This window comes from Amaranthus tricolor, chromosome 16, assembly GCF_026212465.1.
Source record: "Amaranthus tricolor cultivar Red isolate AtriRed21 chromosome 16, ASM2621246v1, whole genome shotgun sequence".
In the NCBI taxonomy this organism is placed as follows: Eukaryota; Viridiplantae; Streptophyta; class Magnoliopsida; order Caryophyllales; family Amaranthaceae; genus Amaranthus; species Amaranthus tricolor.
In genome coordinates, this window is record NC_080062.1 from 16,974,202 (window position 1) to 16,998,942 (window position 24,741).

At 36.7% G+C, this 24,741-nt stretch overlaps 1 protein-coding gene and 1 pseudogene across 1 annotated transcript; both read right to left on the reverse strand.

Annotated features, from left to right (window-relative positions):
• Positions 1-18,309: 18,309 nt before the first annotated feature.
• LOC130802573 (uncharacterized) lies at positions 18,310-22,399 on the reverse strand (annotated as a pseudogene).
• Positions 22,400-22,531: 132 nt separating this feature from the next.
• LOC130802574 (uncharacterized) lies at positions 22,532-23,454 on the reverse strand. Its single transcript, XM_057666586.1, has 2 exons — positions 23,362-23,454; positions 22,532-23,314 (listed from the first exon to the last, which is right to left on the reverse strand). The coding sequence occupies exons 1-2, from the start codon at positions 23,452-23,454 to the stop codon at positions 22,532-22,534; spliced, it is 876 nt and encodes a 291-aa protein (XP_057522569.1).
• Positions 23,455-24,741: the final 1,287 nt, after the last annotated feature.

The window sequence follows — 24,741 nt, forward strand, 5'->3', positions numbered from 1 at the left end:
TTTGCCATAAGACATAGGTGAGCATGTCCTTCCTCGTTGTCTTATTCACTTGACCCTTCTGAGTCACTCTATTTATTGCTTTTTTTTGTTCCCCTTATAATAGTCTTTCTTCTTTTTGGAACATTCTTTGACTTGATGATCTATTGAACCAAATTCAAAACAAGCAAGTTTATTAGATTTACTTTTGGAGGTGAACTTACCTTTGAAGTTGTTTCTTGATTTAAACTTTCTAATATCTTTTCTTCATTCTCATTATGATTTCCAATGCTCTTATTATAAGAGAAAAAGGATCATCCTTATTATCTCTATCTTCATTTCACTTGATGTTTGTTATTTCTTTGCTTTAAGCACAAGATATTTCATGTGATGTAACATCATGAAGAGTGAGCTCGTGAGTAGTGATTTTTCCAAGAAGATAATCTAGGGATAGGACTTTTAGATCTTGTGCTTCCTCTATAGTTGTAACTTTTGGACCCCACTTTGATCAAGGAAGACATCTCGATACTTGTCACACCTTCTCTGCATTTGAAAAATTTTTACGAAGAGAATTCAAACTGTCAAAAATTAAAGTAAAGCGAGTAAACATTTCATTTAGATTCTCATTTTTCTTCATCTTAAATATTTCAAATCGGTGCATAAGAATGTTAATCTTCATCTCTTTTACTTGACTAGTTCCTTCATATGTTATGATCAATTTATCTCATATCTCTTTGGCACTAATGCAAGATGACACCATGCTGAACTTCGTTCCATTCAAGGCACAACATATTTGATTCATAACTCTATAATTTTTTAGACACGACTTCCAAATTATTTTGATTATACCTAGATTCCGACTTTGGAATATCATTACCGTTGAAAATCTTTCTTCATTTGAAATTTCAGCCTTTTGTTGATGTTATCCCATAATTCTATATGTTGACTAGTCACGAACATCTTCACCAATGTCTTCCGGTGTGAAAAATTTGTACCACAAACAAGGGTGGCCTCAAACATGAACGTCCTTGAGTGAACAAGCCTTCTCCTATCAGATCCATCAAATTCATAATATAACTAATCATTATATGTGAAACGACTCAGCCCTGATACCAATTGAATGTTATAGAAGGTCTCTAACTCTCTAGAGGGGGGGGGGGGGGGGGGGGGTGAATAAAGAGCATGATAAATTTTTATTTTTCTTTGAAATTCGTTATAAGAGCTTAGGACGCTTTAAAGAGTTTTCCAGAATCTTTTCTAACGCTGAGTTTTACAACTTACAAATAAACAATAGTAAATTGCAAAAATAAAAGATAGACAAAACACAATAAGTTGTTATAGAGGTTCAGCTACAAATAGTCTACTTCTCGCCTAGGGGTTCTTTCCAACCCTTAAGATTCAACCTCTTTTATTAATTAAAACCTATATCACTAAGAAGATCTCACTATCTTCTCACACCACATTCTTGTCCTGAAGAACGGTCAATAAATTTCCTTTTAATAAAAGATAAATCTTAAAACTCTCAATAGAGAAATTTGAATATTTTACAAAGTATTCTTAAGAAAATGAGATCTTAAAATAGACTATCTAACTTTTGAAATCATTAAGACAAGTTACAAATATTTAAGAGCTAAATTAAGAACAATTAAAGCTTTTGGAGGATTGATCAAAATAGGCATATGATAGTTGTTGTTCCTTGAAGTTTGATGAAGATCCTTTATATAGAATTGCCTCAAGTAGTCGTTATGAATATTAGGGTTTCATCACCATATTTTTCTAGGCTTTGTTAGGTTATGCATGGGCCTTCTAAGGTTTTCTATCTTTTTAACAGTTTTAGCTGGATCTAAAAAGTTAGTTGCAAACAATTATTTATACAATATACTAATGAAGAAACAATTAGGACACATGTTGACTTGAGCATAACCGTATGTTAGAGTTGAGTGATTATATATTTGACAAATGCGGTTGTGCACTTCAAAGCACCCATGGATTGCCTAGTGCTTGTCACTTTTATTTATCGATAAGGTCACAAGGTGCGTTGTATTTGGATGACATACATCCATTTTGGAAAACATTAATGTACATAGAGGCAGAAGTTGACACCAACGAAGGAGTACGGCATGCAAATGCAGATGATAAAGAGTACTTGCAATCGTTGGTTGATGAAGTGTTGAAAGCCGATCCCGTAGTTGTACGCCGCATGTCTCAGGTACTTGAAGATGAATTAAATCTTGATGGTACCAATATACTTGAGCCACATGCAAGTCCACCAAGAAAGGGATGACCAACAACAAGCAAAACCCTCAGGAGAAATAAAAGTGCCTTTGAATACAACAGATCATCCTCTAGGGGTCGTGGGTCTAGATCTTCATCCCGCGGGAGATCTAATGGTAGATCTAGTGGTCGAGAAACGCAATCCTCAGTTGGAATTAACTTTAGTTTCAACTTATCTGGTACATGACTTTCCTTTCCGTTATTCACATTAGTTTATTACAGCTGAATCTTACTAACCGTATTTTTAATAATTGCAGATGGTTCAGCAGGTCGTGATTTTTCAGTGTTTCCTTGGCCCAATCACATCCCGCATATTCTCCCTCCTTACTTGTTTGATTGGATTGATTTTATAGGTGATGGTAATTGTGGATTTAGAGCTATTTCCGTCATAGAGTTAGGAGGCGAGGAGGTATGACATGTTCTACAACGTGCAATGTGTATGGAAATGCAAACGAAGAGAGATCAATACCTACGTGTGTAGCTATCTTCAGGATTGGTTCACACAGCAATGGGCCTGCACCGTTTATTCACTGGTTGGAGGCCCCGTTGGGATTGTACTATTGATCGGCACTTTATGTCCTTCAATAGTAATACCGTAAGTGCACGGCGTAGCGTAGTACGTCGGCAAGTACGGGTCGAATCCACAAGGAGTGGGGGTTAAGTTAATAGTTTCTCGATCGATTAGTGTGTTCGAAAACGTATAATATGATGTTTGGAGATAGAAATAATTAAAACAAGCAATTAAAAAAAATACTTAATGAAAACAAATCATAAAAGTAAAAAAGGATACAATGAACTAAAAGCAAGGATAAAATGATCAATAAACTAAGAGGCATAGGCTAGGCTTTCTCACCAAAGTAGTATTTACTAAACATAAACCTACGGTCATGGATATTTTGTTATGGGGAAGAACGTATCATAAGTACTAATGTTCTCTCTCAAGCAACAAAAGCTTCCTAACCATACTCAACTACCTATTTTCATGGAGCTAAGCATAATTTAAGACATGAAGTACACATTCAACATTTCCAATCAAAGCATCTACCTATTCTCATGGAGATGTCTTAACTTTTAAGCATAGATTATCGTTAAAAATCAACTCTCACCCTCAATTCAATGACACTACAACATGATAGCGAAATCCATCTTAAACCATAAACAACACAACCAAACCAAAGGTAAAGAGAGCAATTCAAACTACATTCATGGTGATAATGCCTAGCCTAAGCCAAAACAAACTACACACTTATACTCATATTGAAATTGTAGAATGCAATAAGTCAAGAATCATAGATGAATAAATTAAGCTAGAGTATCCTAAAGATATGAAAGCAATATAAATTGAAGAACTACAAGCATGAATATATGAAACTAAAGCAAACAATCAAGGGAACTAAGTGACATGAATTGAAAGCAATGTAAGCAAGGATAGAAGTTACTCTTTTGAGATCAATCTAAGGATAAACAACATGAATTGATAATTCAAAGTAATACCTTCCAAAAGCTTCAATAATAGTACATCAATGGTTGAAGAATTCCAAGTTGCAAAACATTACAATAAAGGATGAAGTAAAGATTGTATTTGGAAAGTGAAAATACTAGAATTAATTTAAAGAGAAATTATGCTAACACTAATTCTTAATTGAAATGAAAGCAAAGCTATGAAGAATACATAAAAATTACTCAAGATGAAAGGTGAAAAACTGAGAACATAGCTCCTTCTTCCTCTTCTCTATTTATATGCCTCAAAAACAAGTGGGGATGCTGGTTTCATGATTGCTCCATCACCCCTGTAGAATTGCAAATAGATGATCGAATGCAACAAGAGAGGGGGGGTGAATTTTTGTGTATTGAGTTTAAGATTTTTGCCTCTAATTTCGCGGAATTATAATAAAATAAAACTTAAACTTAAAATGAAAAAGATAAAAGGAGACAAAGATTTTACGTGGAAACCTTCTTGGCCTAATAAGAAGGAAAAACCATGACCCCCCGGGATTTTAAAATTCTCACTATGTTTTAGGCAATCAATTACAATCACATAAAACAATTTGCTTCACTTGAAGCTTCTCTACTCTAGGCCTAATTCTCTTTCTCTTCTCTTTCTCCTTCTCTTTCTCTTCTCATGCTTCTATTGAAGCTTCTCTATTCCCCTAGACTTCCCTTAAGTCTAGTTACAATAAAACACACAAATACCCTTACAAGGCCAAATTCTCAAGAGAATAAAAATTAAATAATTGCTTTAAGAAAAATATAATAAATTAATTGGCATTAAAAAATGAAATTATTTTTCTTAATTGATCTCCCTTAATGGACACTCTTCGATTCCTCACGGTTTGAGCAAAGTTCCTCCTATTTATAGTGGGAACAACCAGCAGTTACCTTAGACACACCTACCACTATCCTCCACGTTCTCAAAAGAAAAAGATAGTGGTCTTGCCAAAAAAAATAAACATCCGGCTGTCATTTGCTCAAAGAGGAAAACAGTTTCCTCAAGCTAAAAATAGCATAAGAATTAAAACACAAGATCCTAAATAATAGGAGATCTCAATCTTAAAAAAAATAAGTCATAGGCTATTTTTAGATAACCTAAAAATAGTTTTGCCAACCAATTTATTAATTAATTAAGCAATTAATTTCATTTTTAACCGTTACATCAACTTAAAAACAGAAAATAATTAATTCGCAATTTTCCAGCCGATGTTTTTCTTCAGACGTGGGAACAGTGTACTGTCTCCATCTACAACTTCTGTCAGATTGTCAACTTTGGGAACAGTAGACCGTCTGTCTACCTTTAACGTCCTAAGCACTTATCTAACTTCTTGGATATTCTAAGACACGTACAACTTCCACGAACCAAGTTATAGGCTTCATCAACGATTTCAACAAAATCGGATATTCACCTACAAAACAATCTCTAAAACATGTTTGTTTATTTATAAGTGAAGTCATCATCAAAACCTAAGAGGCCAACAAATTCCCCCTTTTTGATGAAGACAAACTTATAAACAAACTTAAGTAAAATAGAGTAAAACAAAATTTTTAGAGCATACTAGAGATTAAAGCAACTCTAAATAACTTAGCAAATCAACTCGTTACAATATAATTTACCAAGCATGCATAAAACAATTTACTCTATATTAAAAACATAATATCAAATATGTTTTCAAATAATTTTCCAAAAAATAGTTAAATTAACACATAACACAAATCCATAAGTATTATAAAAAGTAACAGCTTTAAAAACAAGATTCAGAACAGCTCAACGTATTCATAAACTTAACAACACAGATGATTTTAAGCTGGTTTCATAATCATTCATAATCACAATCATCACACTTATGCACATTAACTTTCATTATTGTAGCAATATAAATCAATAAAGATATGGAAACTGTGTATTCACAGCTTCTCTTAAGTTTGTGCATTTCTTCCCCCTTTTGTCATCAATCAAAAAGAATTGGGAATATCAAACCACAGCACAAACCATATGGATTTGTTATTGAGGAAAACAAGAAACAGTAAACGAAAGCATGCATCATAAATAGCAGTCCAAATAAGCATATAGTTAATCATCACAGACCAGAAATAAAAAACAAGAAAGAAAATGCAGCAGTTGTTCAACAAAACAAATACAATTTTGTACCCCATATGGTACAAAACCAAAAGTGAAATTGTTTGATAAATGTTAGAGCCAACAAATCATTAAAAACATGGGAAGAGGAATCAAGGAGCAGTCTCTTCTTCATTTATGTATTCGGTCTGCACTTCAACAGTATCCAACTTTGCACCAAGACGGTTCTCCATCAGGGTAAGTTGATCAACAATTGAAGCAAGTGAGACTCGAATTTAATCTTGAAAAGCAGTAAATTGAGAATGTAGGTCAAGGAGCTTGGAGAGTATGAAGTTTGAAGAAGCTGCAGGAACAGAATCAGGATTAACACAACCAGTACTTGGTGAAGACTGAGATGGTGGTGGTGGTGTAAAGTGAATAGGTGATTGAGGTGGTGATGGATTTTGATGTGGTGGTGGAGTGGTTGGCTTGGGAGAAGGAGGTTTGTTAGATGCAGATTCAGGTATGGTGTCAGATGTGGTTTCATCAACCATAGTAGCCTTGCGTTTCGAAGCTAACCTCCTACTCTTCCTCTGAATTGACTTAGCCTTTTTTCTCATTGCTATCACAATCTCTTCATCACTTGAATCACTGAAGAGATTGTGATGAACATTATCTTCCAAGGCTTCCTCTTGTTCTCCTGGTTCCCCCTTACTTGCTTCTCCACCCTGTTCCCCTTTTTCTCCTTTTTCAATGTTGTCAGTGGGAACAGGTTCTTGCTCCTTCTTCTCTTTTTCTTCCTTCCTTGATTTCTTCTTTTCCTCTTTTTCCTCCTCAACCCCTTCCTCTTCTTATTTGATTTCAACAACCTCCTCTAAATCATGCATTAACATCCCTTCATCATTTAGTTTTAGGTGCAAATTTTGTAAACATTTAGCACCTATTTTCATGTTAGGACCCATTGGGAACTCCAAACCTTCCAAAGATACATCAAATTTTCTAAAAATCCAAGTCAATAGTCCTCCATAACCAACAAAACTTTTCTTTTCAATGCAATCAGATAAATGAGAGATCATCAATGATGGAAAATTTATCTTAATATGATTTGCCATGCAGTAAATTAAGGTAGCATCACGCAAACTCACTTCACTGTGTTTGGAATTTCTTGGTAATATGAATCTGCGTGCAATATTATACAGTAATTTATGCAGAGGAGACAAAACGTTGTGACTAATCTTTCCCTTCTTTTGATCTACCCCTAAAAATTTCAGAATTGTTCGTTCATTAATGCCAGAGAATGCTATCTTCGACCCAACATAATAAGTATCAAATCCAACATTAGGAACATTTAACCATTCCCCCAATATAGCACTATTAAATTCTATTTTCACGTTCTTAACAGTACTAGAACACATCCCACAATCATTAGAGAAATTTAAAATAAATTCTCGCATAAGGTTTGGAAAAATTGAGTTGCAACTAAAATTGGACATCAATACCTCCCATTCTTGATTTTGTAAAATGTCATGCAGTTGAGGAAAATGAGTAGAATCATACCAGTACTTATCTAACCCGAACCCTACTGACATCTCTTTTGATACTTCTTCAGCACTGTTAGGATCAGCATGCTTCGAACGCTTGGCTATCCTAGAAGATGAACCATTTTTTGGAGTGGGGATTTGGCGTTTGGTACCGGCATGCTCAGTGGATGGTTTAGGTGTTTCTTTTGTAGTTTCAGCAGTTGAGGATGGTGCAGCATCAAGTAAAGGTGGAGGATGAACCACACTGAGAGGTTGTGGTTGTGAATTTTTACCGCATTTTGGGGTTTTCTTGCTGGATTTTGAGGATCTTGGGGTTTTCATTTTGATTTTGAAAAGTTTTGAGAGGAAAGGTAGATGACGATTGCTTGAGGAAGATGAGAAAGCGTGAGTGTTGTGATGTAAGAGAAGGGTTTAATAAAGGGTTGAAATGACGGTTACCCAAAGGTCCAATCAAGGTCCAATCCTTTAAAAGCTTTAATCATTACATTTGAAATCAAGGATTGATGAAGAGTTGGGACGTATCCAAATAAACCAATTCCCATTATTTTGATTTAAGTTGACCATATATTAGTAAGAAAATATGAAAGAAATGAATGATGTTATTATATTATATTATATTATAATAGATTAAGAAAAATAACGAACATATACTGCTTTGGTCTGATCAAATTAAAACATGCAATCAAGAAAACATTCATAGTACGTACTTTATTAACTGTATACCTGATACCTTCAATAATTGATTTTCAATCAAGATTTTGTGGTTGATTTCACCTTTTCAATTTCATGATGCTTCATGGAGAATTCTTGCTTTCAACTTTAGTGGAGCTTGATCATACCAAGTTCCAATCTTATCTTTTCATATTGTTCCCTGGGAAGCGATTTGGTCAAGATATCTACGACTTGTTCATTAGTGTTAATATGCTTTACAACAATATTTTTATTTTCAACATTATCTTTAAGAAAATGATGCCTAATGTGGATGTGTTTTACTCGTGAATGATGCACTGGATCTTTAGATATACATATGGCACTGGTATTATCACAATAAATAGGAACACATTCAAATTTATTACCAAAATCTCTTAGCTGCTGTTTTATCCAAAGCATTTGGGAACAGCAAGCTGCTGCTGCTATGTATTCAGCTTCGGCTGTGGATAATGCAACAATGTTTTGTTTCTTGGAATTCCATGAAACTAAACATGAGCCAAGAAATTGTACCATACTTGATGTACTTTTTCTGTGAACTAGATCACCTGCATAATCTGCATCACTAAAACCTTTCAAATCATAGACATCACTTTTAGGATAATATAAGGACAAGTCATCTGTTCCCTTCAAGTATCTCAGAATTCTTTTTACTGCTGTAAAATGTGATTCTTTAGGGTTAGATTGAAATCCAGCACATAAACCGACACTAAAAGAAATATCAGGTCTACTAGCTGTCAGATATAATAAAGAACCAATCATGCCTCGATACATTGTTTGATCTACATTAATCCCATTTAGGTCTTCATCTTATCTAACATTTGTAGCCATCGGTGTGTAGTTTGTCTTAGCGTTATCTAGTCCATACTTCTTAAGAAGTTCTTTTATGTATTTTTGTTGATGGATAAAAATACCATTTTCAGTTTGTTTAATTTGTAAACCAAGGAAGAAATTTAGTTCTCCCATCATGCTCATTTCAAATTCTGTGCCCATAAGATTGGCGAATTCTTTACATAACAAGTCATTAGTAGCACCAAAAATAATATCATCAACATAAATTTGAACAACCAAAATATCATAACCTTTATTCTTAAAGAATAAAGTTTTGTCAATTTTTCCTCTAATAAAGTTATTTTGAATCAAAAACTTTGACAATCTTTCATACCATTGCCTAGGGGCTTGCTTCAAGCCATATAAAGCTTTATCAAGCTTGTAGACATGATCAGGACAAGAGGTATTTTCAAAACCTGGGGGTTGTTCAACAAAAACTTCTTCATCAAGAAAGCCATTTTAAAAAGCACATTTCACATCCATTTGATATAATTTAAAGTTCATAAATGCAGCAAAAGAGATTAAAATTCTAATAGCCTTTAACCTTGCTACCGGAGCAAAAGTTTCGGTGTAATCAATACCTTCTTGTTGGTTGTACCCTTTGACCACGAGCCTTGCTTTGTTTCTTACAATTATTTCGTGCTCATCTAATTTATTCTGAAATACCCATTTTAAACCAATTACCTTTTTGTATTTTGGTTTGGGTTCCAAGTGCCATACTTTGTTTCTTTCGAATTCATTCAACTCATCTTGCATGGCAACTATCCATTCGGAATCTTTTAGAGCCTCCTCGTGGTTTTTAGGTTCAAGTGATGATAGGAACGCAAAGTGTGCACAAAAGTTTCTGATTTGGGACCTGGTTTTGCGTTCCCTTATTTATATCACTGATAATCAAATCAAGAGGGTGGTAACTTTGATATTTCCAAGGCTTAGGCACAAATTCTCTTGTGGCAACAGAATCATGTTATGTTTTATCTGCTTGATTATTGTTCTGTTCAGCTTCTGGATCTGCTTGCTCGTCTGTGGGAACAGCTGGATTGGAGACAGTCTGCTGTTCCTGAAATACTGTCTGTTCCTGATTATTATCGTTCCTTTCTGCCTCTTTTGGGATCAGCTGTTCACCTGCTGTTCCTTCATCTAGCATTTTCGTTTCTTCATCATCATCTTCTAGATGAGCAAGACCTATTTTCACATGGTTGTTTTTCTGTCCACTTGTTGAGAAGTTAGTTTCATCAAAAATGACATGAACTGACTCTTCTACACTCATTGTTCTTTTATTATATACCCTGTAAGCTTTACTATATGATGAGTAGCCAAGAAATACTGCTTCATCGCTTCTTTCATCAAACTTGCCTATACTTCGTTTTCCATTTACATGTACAAAACATTTGCATCCAAATATACGAAAATAGGAGATGTTTGGTTTAACACCTTTGAGTAATTCATAGGGTGTTTTTGAAGAGATTGGTCTTATTAACACACGATTCATAATATAACAAGCAGTATTAACGGCCTCAGCCCAAAAATTTCTAGGTAAACCGCTAGCAATCAACATGGTTCTGGCCATTTCTTCTAAAGTTCTATTTTTCCTTTCTACCACACCATTTTGTTGGGGTGTTCTAGGTGCGGAAAAATTGTGATTAATTCCATGTTCATTGCAATACATAGTAAAATTTGAATTTTCAAATTCTTTTCCATGATCAGACCTTATGTGGATTATTTGATTATTGGTAGATTTTTGTATTTTGTGTACAAAGGAAACAAATTCATCAAAGGCTTCATCTTTGCTTACTAAAAACAAAGTCCAAGTGAATCTACTATAATCATCAACAATGACAAATACATATTTTTTGCCGCTACGGCTCTGTATTCTCATTGGTCCACATAGATCCATATGAATTAATTCTAGTGGTCTAGCGGTAGTCACCATATTCTTTGATTTAAAAGATGACCTCACTTGTTTTCCTTTGGCACAAGGATCGCAAATTTCTTCCTTAAGGAATTTTATAGCTGGTAGTCCTCTAACTAGGTCTTTTGATCTTAATGTATTAATCAGTGTAAAACTAGCATGACCCAGACGCTTATGCCAAAGTAGTGGGTCTTCTTCTATGACACTTAAACATGTTAGACTAGTTTTGGGAACAGTGTCCAGGTCCACTACATAAGTGTTCCCTTTTCTGATTCCCTCGAGCACAGTATCTCCTGTGTCGTTCCTAGAAATTATGCATCGTTCAGAAGTAAACTTAACAGAGTTACCTTTATCACAAAATTGAGAAATACTTAGCAGATTGTGTTTTAAATTCTCGACTAAAAATACATTGTCAATGGCATGGGAACATGACCTTCCAACCTTTCCTTTGGCGATTATCTCACCCTTCATATTTTCACCAAAGGTTACTGTTCCCCCATCATAGGCTTCAAGTGAGAGAAATCTAGATTTTTCACCCGTCATGTGCTTGGAACACCCACTGTCGAGATACCATGAGTTGTTCCCCCTCACTTGAACCTGTAAAGCAAATTAATGGTTAGGTTCAGGAACCCAGTCATCCTTGGGTTCCCTGTCGATAATACTTGAATCACATTTCTTAATCCATATGCGTTCGACATAATTTTTATTTGCTTTGGTATGTTGTTCCCTTTTACACATTGGTTTTTCAGGTGTCCAGTTTTGCCACAAAAGGAACGGACTTTACTACTAGGGAGATCTACTTAGACTTTTTTCTTCCTATTATTCTTAACGTAACCTAGGCCTTCTTTACTCTTTGTTTTAGCATTCAGAATCCATTTGGGAACTTCATTGATTTTTCCTTCTCCTTTTAAGTTCAATTTATTTTTCAGATTTTCATTTTCTTTTTCACAGGATTCTAATTTTAATTTCAACTTTTGAAATTCAGAGCTAAACATATGAGTGGATACATCATTTACGTCTCTTCTTAATCCTAGTAATTTATATTGATTTATTTTAACATTAAGAATAATAAATTCCTGCTTCATTTTTTCAATTGTTTCTTTCAAAATAACATTCTGATCCAGCAGGTTAAAAAATCTGCTTTGCACATCGATCCTAAATGAATTTAAGTAGGAAACATGATCTTTACTTGAGTTGAGGTCTTTCTTAATTTGGAGACACTTACTATTTTATTTATCTAATTTCTCTTGTGTCTCCAAGAGCAACTTAATTAACTTATTCTTACTAAATTTAACCAGGTGTTTAGGAAATGAGCTAGAAGACATTACCTCTTTTTCCTTGGACTCTTGATGAGATGCCATGAGACACAGATTTGCTATTTCTTCTTCTACTGGAGCTTCTGTTTCAGCCTCACTTTCGGTATCACCCCAGGCTGCGATCATCGCTTTACGAAAATCTGTTTTGAAATTTCCTTTCTTGGGTTGTCTTCCAGCTTCTCTTGCCTTTCCCTTGCCCTTGTCATTCTTCCATTGAGGGCAATCCTTGATGAAGTGGTCAGTGTTTCCACATTTGTGGCATTCAAAATTTGTCTTCGTGTTAGCAGTTCCTCTTTCTTTGTTATGTCTTTGATTACCATATCTGCTATTTCTGAAGAATTTTTTGAATTTTCTTGCTAACATAGCAGTCTCCTCCTCATCAGTTTCTGATTCTTCATGATCATTTGCCGCTAGAGCCAAGCCTTTATTTTGGGTACTGTCAGCTGTTCCCAAATGCAACTCGTGAGTCATGAGGGAACCAGCCAGCTCTTCCAAATTGAACTTGGTGAAATCTTTTGATTCCTGGATGGCTGTGACCTTAGCTCTCCAGCGTTCGTCTTGAGGGAAACTTCTAAGTACTTTCCTGACTTGTTCATCAACGGGAGTGATCTTACCAAGAGAGACTAATTCGTTCGTGATATTTGTGAACCTGGTGAACATCTCTTGAATGTTCTCCCTAGGTTCCATGACGAACCTTTCGTATCTGGACATTAGTAGATCAATCTTGGAGCGCTTCACTTCACTGGTGCCTTCATGGGTAACTTCCAGCAGGTCCCAAATCTGCTTTGCCGTTTTACAACCCATGATGCGATTATGTTCATTTGGCCCGAGACCACAGTGAAGTAGCTTGATAGCAAGAGCGTTCATCTCCATCTTTTGAAAGTCTTCCTTTTCATATTCAGTGATCGGTTTTGGAATTGATTCATTATTGGAGTTGATGGTCGTCACCTCAAAATCTCCTATTTCAATTACTCGCCATACTTGGTAATTTTCGGCCTTTATGAAAATTTCCATCCTATTTTTCCAGTAGGTAAAGAATTTCCCATCGAACATGGGTGGCCTTTGCGTAGAGTACCCTTCTTCCATGCGTTCATTCATCTTCAACATCTTGCCAGGGAACAGGATACTGCTCTTAGGGTTTCCTGATTAAATGAGGAACACTGCTCTGATACCAATTGTAGAAATGCAAATAGATGATTGAATGCAACAAGAGGGGGGTGAATTGTTGTGTATTGAGTTTAAGATTTTTGCCTCTAATTTTGCGGAATTATAATAAAATAAAACTTAAACTTAAAATGAAAAAGATAAAAGGAGACAAAGATTTTACGTGGAAACCTTCTTGACCTAATAAGAAGGAAAAACCACGACCCCCCGGGATTTCAAAATTCTCACTATGTTTTAGGCAATCAATTATAATCACATAAAACAATTTGCTTCACTTGAAGCTTCTCTACTCTAGGCCTAATTCTCTTTCTCTTCTCTTTCTCCTTCTCTTTCTCTTCTCATGCTTCTATTGAAGTTTCTCTATTCCCCTAGATTTCCCTTATAAGGCCAAATTCTCAAGAGAATAAAAATTAAATAATTGCTTTAAGAAAAATATAATAAATTAATTGGCATTAAAAACTGAAATTATTTTTCTTAATTGATCTCCCTTAATGGACACTCTTCGATTCCTCACGGTTTGAGCAAAGTTCCTCCTATTTATAGTGGGAACAACCAGCAGTTACCTTAGACACCTACCACTATCCTCCACGTTCTCCAAAGAAAAAGATAGTGGTCTTGCCAAAAAAAAATAAACTTCCGGCTGTCATTTGCTCAATGAGGAAAACGGTTTCCTCAAGCTAAAAATAGCATAGGAATTAAAACACAACATCTTAAATAATAGGAGATCTCAATCTTAAAAAAAATAAGTCATAGGCTATTTTTAGATAACCTAAAAATAGTTTTTCCAACCAATTTATTAATTAATTAAGCAATTAATTTAATTTTTAACCGTTACATAAACTTAAAAACAGAAAATAATTAATTCGCAATTTTCCAGCCGATGTTTTTCTTCAGACCTGCGACGTGGGAACAGTGTACTGTCTCCATCTACAACTTCTGTCAGATTGTCAACTTTGGGAACAGTAGACCGTCTGTCTACCTTTAACGTCCTAAGCACTTATCTAACTTCTTGGATATTCTAAGACACGTACAACTTCCACGAACCAAGTCATAGGCTTTATCAACGATTTCAACAAAATCGGATATTCACCTACAAAACAATCTCTAAAACATGTTTGTTTATTTATAAGTGAAGTCATCATCAAAACCTAAGAGGCCAACAACCCCTAGGTTGGAGGAGGGGGGGTTCCACCCCTAGTGGATAGGGTAGAGTGGCTGGCAGTCTTGGCAACAGCAATTAGAAGCAACAATATAATTGGACCTCGAATGATGCTTTAAAAAGATCGCACATGTTGCTGCCGCCCATTTTGCTCGACCCGAGCGAATCCCGCTCGATCAGTCGAGCCACCTTCAAGTTTAACATCAGAAACTTTAAAAATTAGACAGAATGTAAAATTCAGCTCCGCTCGACCCGAGCCATTGTCCTCGACCAGTCAAGCGGATGTACTGTGCTCTTGAATTAAATCCTGCTGTTGATCAGAAGCTTCTGGAAATGTGAGTGCTTTTCGCTCGACCCGAGCCAACTTGCTAACTAGTCGAGTGAGCGTCAGATGTGTAAATCTCAGCTTCTGACTTGAGCAATGCTGCTCGAGCGACCTTGGCTCGAGCCTATTTTGATCGAGTGGATCTATTTTGGCTTGTTCTTGTGGCTTGGGTCATGATGTTTCACTTCTTTGAGCCCTCGGTGTTTAGGTGAGCAATGTATGCAACCAAAAGGGCTAATTTGTGCTCGATGTAGAAGATTAGATCCTGAAATGAGATAAAATACCAAAGCAACAAAACAAGCGAAAAATCCAATAAACTAATGCAATAACATGTAGTTTGCTCACGCTAAACAAGCCACTTATAGGGGTAAAAATAAACATAAAATGTAGCTAACAAACTCCCCCAAGCCAGACCTTTGCTTGTCCTCAAGAAAGCATTGCATTATCAATAAGAGAAAAGAAAATCGAGAATCAATCATAGATGCACATTAATGATCTAACAACAGCTATAGTCATGAACGCATAAGCCACAATTTGTCAAAAGATGTATGATAGATTAGCAAGCTATGATTATCAATTCTAAAAAGTTTGAGTGTGTTCCTGTTCTACAAATTATTCTCAAAACAAGTTGTCAAGCAATGACCTTACAATACTGAGTCTAAGACTACCAAACCAATCACAATGGGTATAAGTGGACCTCGCTTTTGGATACATTAGCCAAGATGAACAACCACACTCAAGCGTTTAAAGATACACTCATTCCCTTATCCTATGGCTCAAAGTGATGTAAGCATCTAAATACAAATGTGTCAAAGTTTCGCACCTCGGTACTCGAGGACTCAAAGGCTAAGAGTTCACTAGAAGTAAGTGGATCGACCTAAAAGAGGTGAATTGGAAAAGGTTAGAGTAAGATGAAATGTAGAAAGGGTAAGGAAGGGTGAAGTTACAAAAAGAGGTAGCATAAGTAGTTAGTTAACCCGAACAAACCAAAATGACCCATAGTTTCACATAACTTGGCATTTATTAAGAACTAATATCTATACAATTTTTAACTTCTTTTTTCTCTCTTTTTTTTATTTATATATATATATATATATATATATATATATATATATATATATATATATATATATATATATATATATATATATATATGAATATATATATATATATATATATATATATATATATATATATATGTATATATATGTATATATATATATATATATATATATATATATATATATATATATGTATATATATATATATATATATATATATATATATATATATATATATGTATGTATATATATATATATATATATATATATATATATATATATATATATATATATATATATATATATATATATATACATACATACATACATACATACATACATACATACATACATACATACATACATACATACATACATACATACATACATACATATATATATATATATATATATATATATATATATATATATATATATATATATATATATATATATATATATATATTTAAATAGAAACAAAGATGATATAAAAACAAACACTACACTACCAAAAGCGGGTAGTAAAATCAAGGGACTCTTAGAGTCGTACAATACCAACTAAATTTATACAACTGTGTCTAAAATTGAAATATCACCATGATATATGCAAGTGGTGACTTCAAGAAAATATAAAAAGACAAATTCAAGCTAAAAACTCAAGCCAAGTGCGATAAACTAACCACCAACATACCATTAACCAAACAAATCAGTATGCTAAAGAGTTAGGGATGAAGGTGAAAGAATGTGAAAGTGAAGGGATACAAAAGAAGATGGAATGCTCGAATGAGATATGAAAGAAAGTGGGGTATAATGTAGGTTAACAAGAGGGTAAGAAAGAAAAGGAATAAGCTCGATCCAAACTAGCAAACTAGATCCATATAATACCCAAGTCCTTCAAGTCATTCCTAGTGCGCTACAAATCCACAATCTCATTAATTTACGTGAATGCATGGTAGGGGGCTCAATGAATACTCACGGGTTCAAAATATGTCCACAAATACCCAAAGGCGGTGTCACAAACCAAATCAGTGCTCAACCTTTGTTTTGAATACTCAAGGTTCACAAGATTGCAAATCAAAAAATTTAGAAGAAATAATCTAAACTTTCCAAGGTATCATACATAGATAAAGAATATGGCCCAAAATGAAATCAAATTAGGTATTGAAGATAAAAAATGTGCATGAATGTGATTCAAGGCATTGAAAACATAATTAAATAAAGAAAATAGTAATCTAAACTACAAAAGTAATAAAACAGAAAGAAAATCAATGAAAGCATCATATATACACAAGAAGAACCTAACTGAGCAGTGTCCTCAATGCGACAAAAGGGCTTTCGAGAAGATGTGAGGACTCTAGTCGTCACTCTCATCTTCCTCTTCATCCTCTTCATCTCCCTCATCATTATCTTCTACATCATCATCTCCCTTTTCCAAAAGATGTACTACCATCTCCCCTGGAACCGTAAACATAAACAAAATCACCTGGTGGCGGTGTGTACCACAATGGGTGCACATGATTTGGGGCGATATTCCCCTGCCGGTAATAATGGTCATATACCGGATATCGGCTTCGCTGGTAATCGACCATGAATTGGTCGATCCGGATCTGTTGCGCCTCTATCCTGTCAAACCACTGATCAAAGCCGTCCATACGCAGGTGTAAGCGCTGTAAAGAGGCCAGGATGGGATCAGGGTTGGTATGATGGGGTGAAGGTGGGGGTGGAGGTGCTGCGTGAGAGCTGCCACCAAACTCGTAGGTAGAGGATGGGCCTCCGTGCTCATATGCAGGTGAGGGGCGACGCTCCTCGTTTGCAGAAGAAGAGTCGCCTCGTCTCCGACGAGAGTACTGGTTGTGGAAAGCTTGAGGTCGTTGCCTTTCCACTGCTAGAGGGTCAAGTACCCGCCCTTCTGGTTCAAAGAGATAGGTGGGACGGTTTGGGATTAAGTTGGGAAGAGCTTGGGTGGGGAGAGGGATACCTATTTGTCGGTCATGAAGCTTCCACCATGTTTGACCATTTAAAAGCTCTAGCCACTTAGATTGAACTAAGTAGGTCATGGTGATGGTGGTGGCCTCTCTAGGTAGTACCCCTTCTCCTCTCCAACCAAAATGCATAGCAATTTGGGTGATGAGTTCGCCAAACTATATCGGTGTTCGAACAGTGTTACGTTGATTAATAGTATGGCGGAATGTGTGGACTAGGAGTCTAGCTAGGTTAAAGGTAAAACCCCATTCAGGGCGGAGGAATGATCCTAGAATAATCAAATCGTTACTATTGGCCTTATTGGACTCAGATTTGGCCGTGATGGTGAAAGCCATGAACTTGAGCCAAATCCTGATAACAGGGTGATGAACCTTTTTCAGAACTAAATTCTGCAGGTTGGTCAAGTGTTCTCCTGATATTAACGGCCAAATTTGGGAAGAGTGTTGTTCATAGTCTAATCCTCCCCCCATGTCGTTCAGACCAATAAAATCAGCAAGCTCAGTCATAGTGAGCTATCGCTCAATTCCATCTATCCTGAAATACAATGAGGTTTCCCCAAATTCATCTTGTGTTATGATCAAGGAACTTAAGAACTCGAGGACTAACTCAGGGTATGTTTCTCTATGCATATTGAACATAAAACCCATGACTATTGCTCTAAAAAAATGCATAGCATACTCAAATAATCCTAGGTTTCTAAGCACATTAACACAAACAAACCAAGTAGGAATGATGGGCCTTTCTTTGAGATTTTGAAACTTATCTCGTTGGTCTTCATTCCTAAAAATTATGTTGGGGTAGTCCTCGTCGGGTTCAACGCTTTGTGGTGATGGAGTCCTTTCCCACCTCCTTCGCCTCCTTGGTGCCATTAGCTTGTTCTGGTTGATGATATTCCTAAAACAAAGATTAAACAAGCAAAGAACACAAAATCTCTATTAAAAAGAAAAATTTTAATTAGTAGAAAGCAAATAAAAACTCAAATCTTGAAAAATTTAACAACTTTTACCTCAATCCTACAAACCCTAATTTTTATAGATATTGATGAGAATGGAACAATGTGGATGCAATTGATGAAATTGAAGAGTGAATGTTGTTGATGATGAGTGAATGTAGAAGGATTAAAGGATTTTAGGGCTTAGGGTTTGAGTTTTTAGTGAGAGAAAGTAGGAGGAAATGATATTGCTCGAGTGAGAAATGAGTTTTTAGTCGAGCAAATCTGGTTTTAAACATGACTCTGCCAGAATTTGCATCTCGCTCGACTGAGCGAGCCCGCTCGACCTGTCGAACGAAGTACAGGTTTCGTTTTTTGGCTTTCTGTTTTGCTACTGATGCTTCTGGAAAAAATAAGGTAAGTTGCTAGAGTGGTCAAGCGAGTTATAGAAGGGATGCTCGACAGGTCGAGCAAATCCCCTGCTTCACTGCATATGCCTGCTCATCGCTCGACCCGAGCCAACCTTGCTCGGCTGGTCGAGCGAATTATTTGTTCAGCTGATAATCAATTAGAATACCTACAGTGCAATGTTATATTTGAAATACCCCTTTGCTCGACCCTGCAGCATCAATTGTGCAGATTTCTCATTTTTATGCATATAATGAACCCAACTATCAAATCCTGCATCCATCAACTCAGTACAAGCATGCTATATAAAATATGTTACATAATAAAAACAAAAACAAGAAATAAAAGTGAATATACACAAAAACATACCAGAGTTGGGTTGCTTCCCAACAAGCGCTCATTTAAGGTCGTTAGCTTGACCGTTACGCATTATTCATTGAGAACACGTGGGGGCTCAAGTGACATTACCACTAGCCCTGCTAAAGGCTCACTGTGCGATAGTGTTTGACACGTTGACCATTCACCTTGAATGTTTCCTCTTTCGCATTCGACAGCTCGATGGAACCATAGGGGAACAACCTCGTGATCGTGAATGGACCCGTCCAACGTGACTTCAGTTTCCCTGGAAATAACCTCAAATTGGAGTTGAATAGTAACACCAATTGTCCAACTTCAAAGCTCCTTCTGATATGACCCTTGTCATGCCATCGCTTGGTCTTTTCCTTGTACAGCCTCGAACTCTCATACGCATCCAAGCGTATCTCATCAAGTTCGTTGATATCTAACAACCTCTTCTCACTAGAATGTAGTAGATCATAATTAAGGGCTTTGATTGCCAAAATGCTCTATGTTCAAGCTCTACTGGTAAATGGCACGGCTTCCCATAAACTAACTTGTATGGTGTGGTTCCAATAGGGGTTTTGAATGTTGTTCTGTAGGCCCAAAGAGAGTCATCCAACTTATTCGCCCAATCTTTTCTTGACCTTGCAACCATCTTCTCCAAAATGCTCTTGATCTCTCGGTCGCTGATTTCAGCTTGGCCACTAGTTTGCGGATGATAGCCTAGACCAATCTTATGATAAACCCCATATTTCTTTAATACATCCTCAAATCTCTTTTCCAAAAAATATTGCCCTCCATCACTGATCAATACTCTTGGTGTGCCATTAGCCTCTACCCATTTTGACACATAATCAACTGCTAGCAAGATATACTTATTCCCATAGGATGATGGGAATGGTCCTATGAAATCCACCCCCCATACATCAAAAACTTCGATTTCTAGGATGTTGTTGAGTGGCATTTCATTTCTTCTTGAAATATTCCCTGTTCTTTGACATCTGTCGCAGGATTTGACATAGGCATGATTATCCTTGAACAGAGAAGGCTAATAAAAACCACAATGAAGAATTTTTGTAGCAGTCTTGTAGGTACTAGCATTACACCATCAACGCATAGCCTATTAAGGAACGGGTCCTCCCAAAAATGTCTCTTGACATTATAGAAAAATTTCTTCTTCTGCTGAGATGAGTATCCATCAGGAATGATTCCACTTACTAGATAATTAGCCAGATTGGCATACCATGGAACACTTGTTATGCGTACAGCTAAAAGACACTCATCTGGAAATGAATCATCAATTGGAGCTTCCAAACTTGCTCCAACATTATGAATCGGCCGGGATAAGTGGTCGGCAACAACATTCTCCGCACCCTTCTTGTCCTTCACTTCTAAATCAAACTCTTGCAGTAGGAGAATCTACCGAATCAAGCGAGGCTTAGCATCTTTCTTTCCCATCAAGTACCTCAAAGCTGCATGATTGGTGTGGATGATCACCTTTGATCCTAACAGGTAAGGCCTAAATTTCTCTATGGCAAATACAACTGCCAAAAGCTCTTGCTCTGTTGTTGCATAATTCATCTGAGATGGATTCAACATCTTACGCGCATAATAGATGGCATGCAACTTTCCATCCTTCCTTTGACCTAAGACAGCCCCTACAGCATAGTTACTTGCATCACACATGATTTCAAAGGGAATGTTCCAATCTGGCAGTTGGATAATAGGAGCAGAGATCAGAGCCTGTTTCAATCTGTTAAAAGCTTCAAGGCAATCGTTAGTAAATAGGAACGGGGCATCTTTGGCGAGGAGCTCAGTTAGAGGCCTAGGAATCTTAGAGAAATCCTTGATAAACCTCTGGTAAAAACCAGCGTGACCAAGGAAAATCCTTATTCCCTTAACATCGAGGAAGGAGGTAAACGCTCTATGACCTCTACTTTCGCTTTATCTACCTCAATGCCCCTGTTGGAGATAACATGACCTAACACTATCCCCTATTGTACCATAAAATGGCATTTTACCCAGTTTAGGGAGAGGTTAGTCTCCTTACACCTACGGAGCACCTTTTTGAGGTTGCTTAAGCATGCTTCGAAAGATGTTCCGTACACAGAAAAATCATCCATAAATACTTCCATAAAATCCTCAATAAAATTAGAGAAAATGGCCATCATGCATCGTTGGAACGTGGTGGGGGCATTGCAGAGACCGAAGGGCATCCTTCGATATACAAAGGTCCCTATATAAAAGCGGTCTTTTCTTGTGCATCTTGATGGATAGGGATCTGGAAAAATCCAGAGTATCCATCTAAATAGCAAAAATATGAATGGTTTGCCAAACGTTCCAACATTTGATCTATAAAAGGCAAAGGAAAATGATTTTTACGGGTTGCTTTATTCAATTTTCTGTAATCTATGCACATTCTCCAACCCGTAATTGTTCTAGTGGATACTGAATCACCTTTATCATTCTTTATAACATTCATGCCACCCTTTTTGGGCACTACCTGTACGGGGCTAACCCACCTACTATCAAAGATAGGGTAGATTATGCCTGCTTCAAGTAATTTCTAAACCTCTTTTCTCACAACATCTTTCATATTAAGATTCAATCTCCTTTGAGGTTCTATAGATGTGGCATGATCATCATCAAGAAATATTCTATGCATGCAAAAAGATGGACTTATATCAGTGATATCATCTATTGAATACCCTATGACACTTGAAATTTTTAATCAATGCAATCAATTGGTCAAGTTGGGTATTATTTAATTCAGCATTAACAATTACTGAATAAGTTTCATTTTCTCCTAAATAAGCATATTTTAATGGAGAGGGAAGGGGTTTAAGATCTACCTGAGAAGGCGCGGATCTCTCTTGTTTAACCGTCACAGAAGCCTCCAAAACTGTCTCCATCACTGGTTCCATATAGAAATCTGGTTCATCTAACAGCTTCTTTAAACTTGCCGCTTCTAAACAACTTCCATCCTCAACTCCTAAGATTGATCTCAAAGGATCATCAAACTATGGATGCATAATCTCAACCCTTGCTACTTCTGCTCAACACAGTGATTCATCAGTGGGTCCTTTCATTATTGATGGAAGATGAAACTCAACGTCCTCCGCCAAGATGTTCAATGTAAGCTTGCCATTTAATACATTAAAAATAGCCCGTTCTGTCTTCAAAACATCTCTCCCAAGAATGATAGGTATGACATGATCTTCAACAATATCCATAATCACAAAATCACAAGGGGCATAGAATTTCTCTATTTGAACTGGCAAATCTTCAACAACTCCAACTGGAAACCTTACTGATCTATCGACTAGTTGCAAAGACATCCTTGTTGGCTTGATATCCGTATTGATCCTCTTGCATAAAGACAACGGCATGATACCCACACTAGCTCCCAAATCAACAAGTTCTTTATTAACCAAGACTTCACCAAATTTGACTGGAATGGTTAAACTTCCGGGGTCAGCTTCCTTTTTCGGCACCTTGCACTCTAAGATAGCGCTGCATTCTCCTCTCAGTGTTTCTACGCCTGTTTCCGGCAGCTTCCTTTTGTTAGATAATACCTCTTTCAGAAACTTTGCATAAGAAGGCATCTCCTTGGTAGCATCTATGAAAGGAATGTTTATTTCAAGCTTACTCAGAACTTCTAAAAACATCCCATATTTTTCTTCAAGGTTGCGACGCGCTAATCTTTGTGGGAAAGGAACATGAGGTACATATACATCAGTGGTGGGCTCCTTTCTCTTCTCTGGGGCAGGTTCTGGTTGTTCCTCCTTTTCCCCTTCATCAGGTGCTTCTTCCTCTATTACCACCTCTTCTTCTTCATTCTCAACAACAACATGGGTGGAGGATTATAGGTTGTGCCGCTTCTTACTATAACTGCATTTACATGCCTGGAGGGGTTTTTCTCGGTGTTGCTTGGCAGTTGTCCACTAGGTTTGGAGAGGTTGCTCAATTGCTGCGCCATTTGTGCCATCTGGTTATCAATGATTTTGTTGTGTGCTTGAATATGCTATATGGCACGAGAAGTATCAGCATTAATCTTGGACTGAGTGGCAATGAAGTTCTCCATCATGGACTCCAAATTTGATTTTCGCGATAGTTTTGTGGTAGAGGTTTTTGAAACTCTGGGGGTTGTTGGTTAAATGTTGGTGGAGGTTGGTGATATGATGGTGGGTTCAATAATGCATTGGGATTTTTATATGAAAAGTTGGGATGATGCCTCCAACCTTCATTATAAGTGTTACAGTATGGATTGAACGGTGGCTTCCCTTGGTTGTACACTGCATTAACTTGTTGGCTTGATAATGAATCTACTGCTGCACACTCTGATGGGAAATGACCTTGGATTCCACACACTTCACAAGCCTTTAGTGTGTTCCCTACACTCAACTGGTCCATCCTCCTTGACAATGCGTGGACAGAGTTTTGAATAGCAAGTAATGCATCCACTTCATATTTTCCACCTTTCTTGGTATTCCTTTTATCTCTCCAATGGAAGTTCGAGGACATTTCCTCGATTATCTGCTTGGCTACCTCGGGGGTTTTGGCCATCAATGTTCCTCCAGTTGTAGCATCTACTGAAATTTGTATCTCGTCCCTAAGACCATTGTAAAAATTTTGAATAAAGAGCTAGTCTGGGATTCCATGGTGCGGGCACTTCCTTTGTAACCCTTTATATCTTTCCCAAGCCTCGTATAATGCTTCACCATCATCTTGACGGAATGAGGTGATATCATTACGTAGCTTAGCAGTTTTGGCTGGTGAAAAGAATCGAGTAAGGAAAGCCTTAGATAATGCCTCCCAATTGCGATACTTGTTTGGCCCTTCAGATCTTAACCAATCTCTTGCCTCACCACGGAGTGAGTAGGGGAAACAAATCAGCTTCATTTGTTCATCAGAAATTCCTTGATATTTCACAGCGCCATACTTGTTCACGAACTCACCTAGGTGGTCGTTTGGATTCTCCATCTCAATGCCGAAAAAATAATTCTGAGCAATGAATTGAAAGAAAGCTGGTTTGATCTCATAATTTGCGGCTGTGATGATTGGTTGAACAATACTCGACCCTAGACTCCCGTCAGGCATGACATATTCCCGAAGAGATTTTCGGTGTTCTACCGTCATTTTTCGTTGTTTTTTTCTCCTTCTTCTCCCAATTTCAGGATTTATAGGTACAAGATTTTCTTGTCCTTGAGACCTATTTTGCATACACTACACTCAAAAATCGGGGTCAAGTGCAAAGTGAAGAGAA

Bases quoted from the DNA above. Each gene is read 5' to 3' on its own strand.
- LOC130802574 (XM_057666586.1), bottom strand. From the start codon at position 23,454: ATGGCGCAGCAATTGAGCAACCTCTCCAAACCTAGTGGACAACTGCCA. The intron at 23,315-23,361 runs GTAAGAAGCGGC...GTTGTTGTTGAG, and splicing joins GGCATGTAAATGCAGTTATA to AATGAAGAAGAAGAGGTGGT.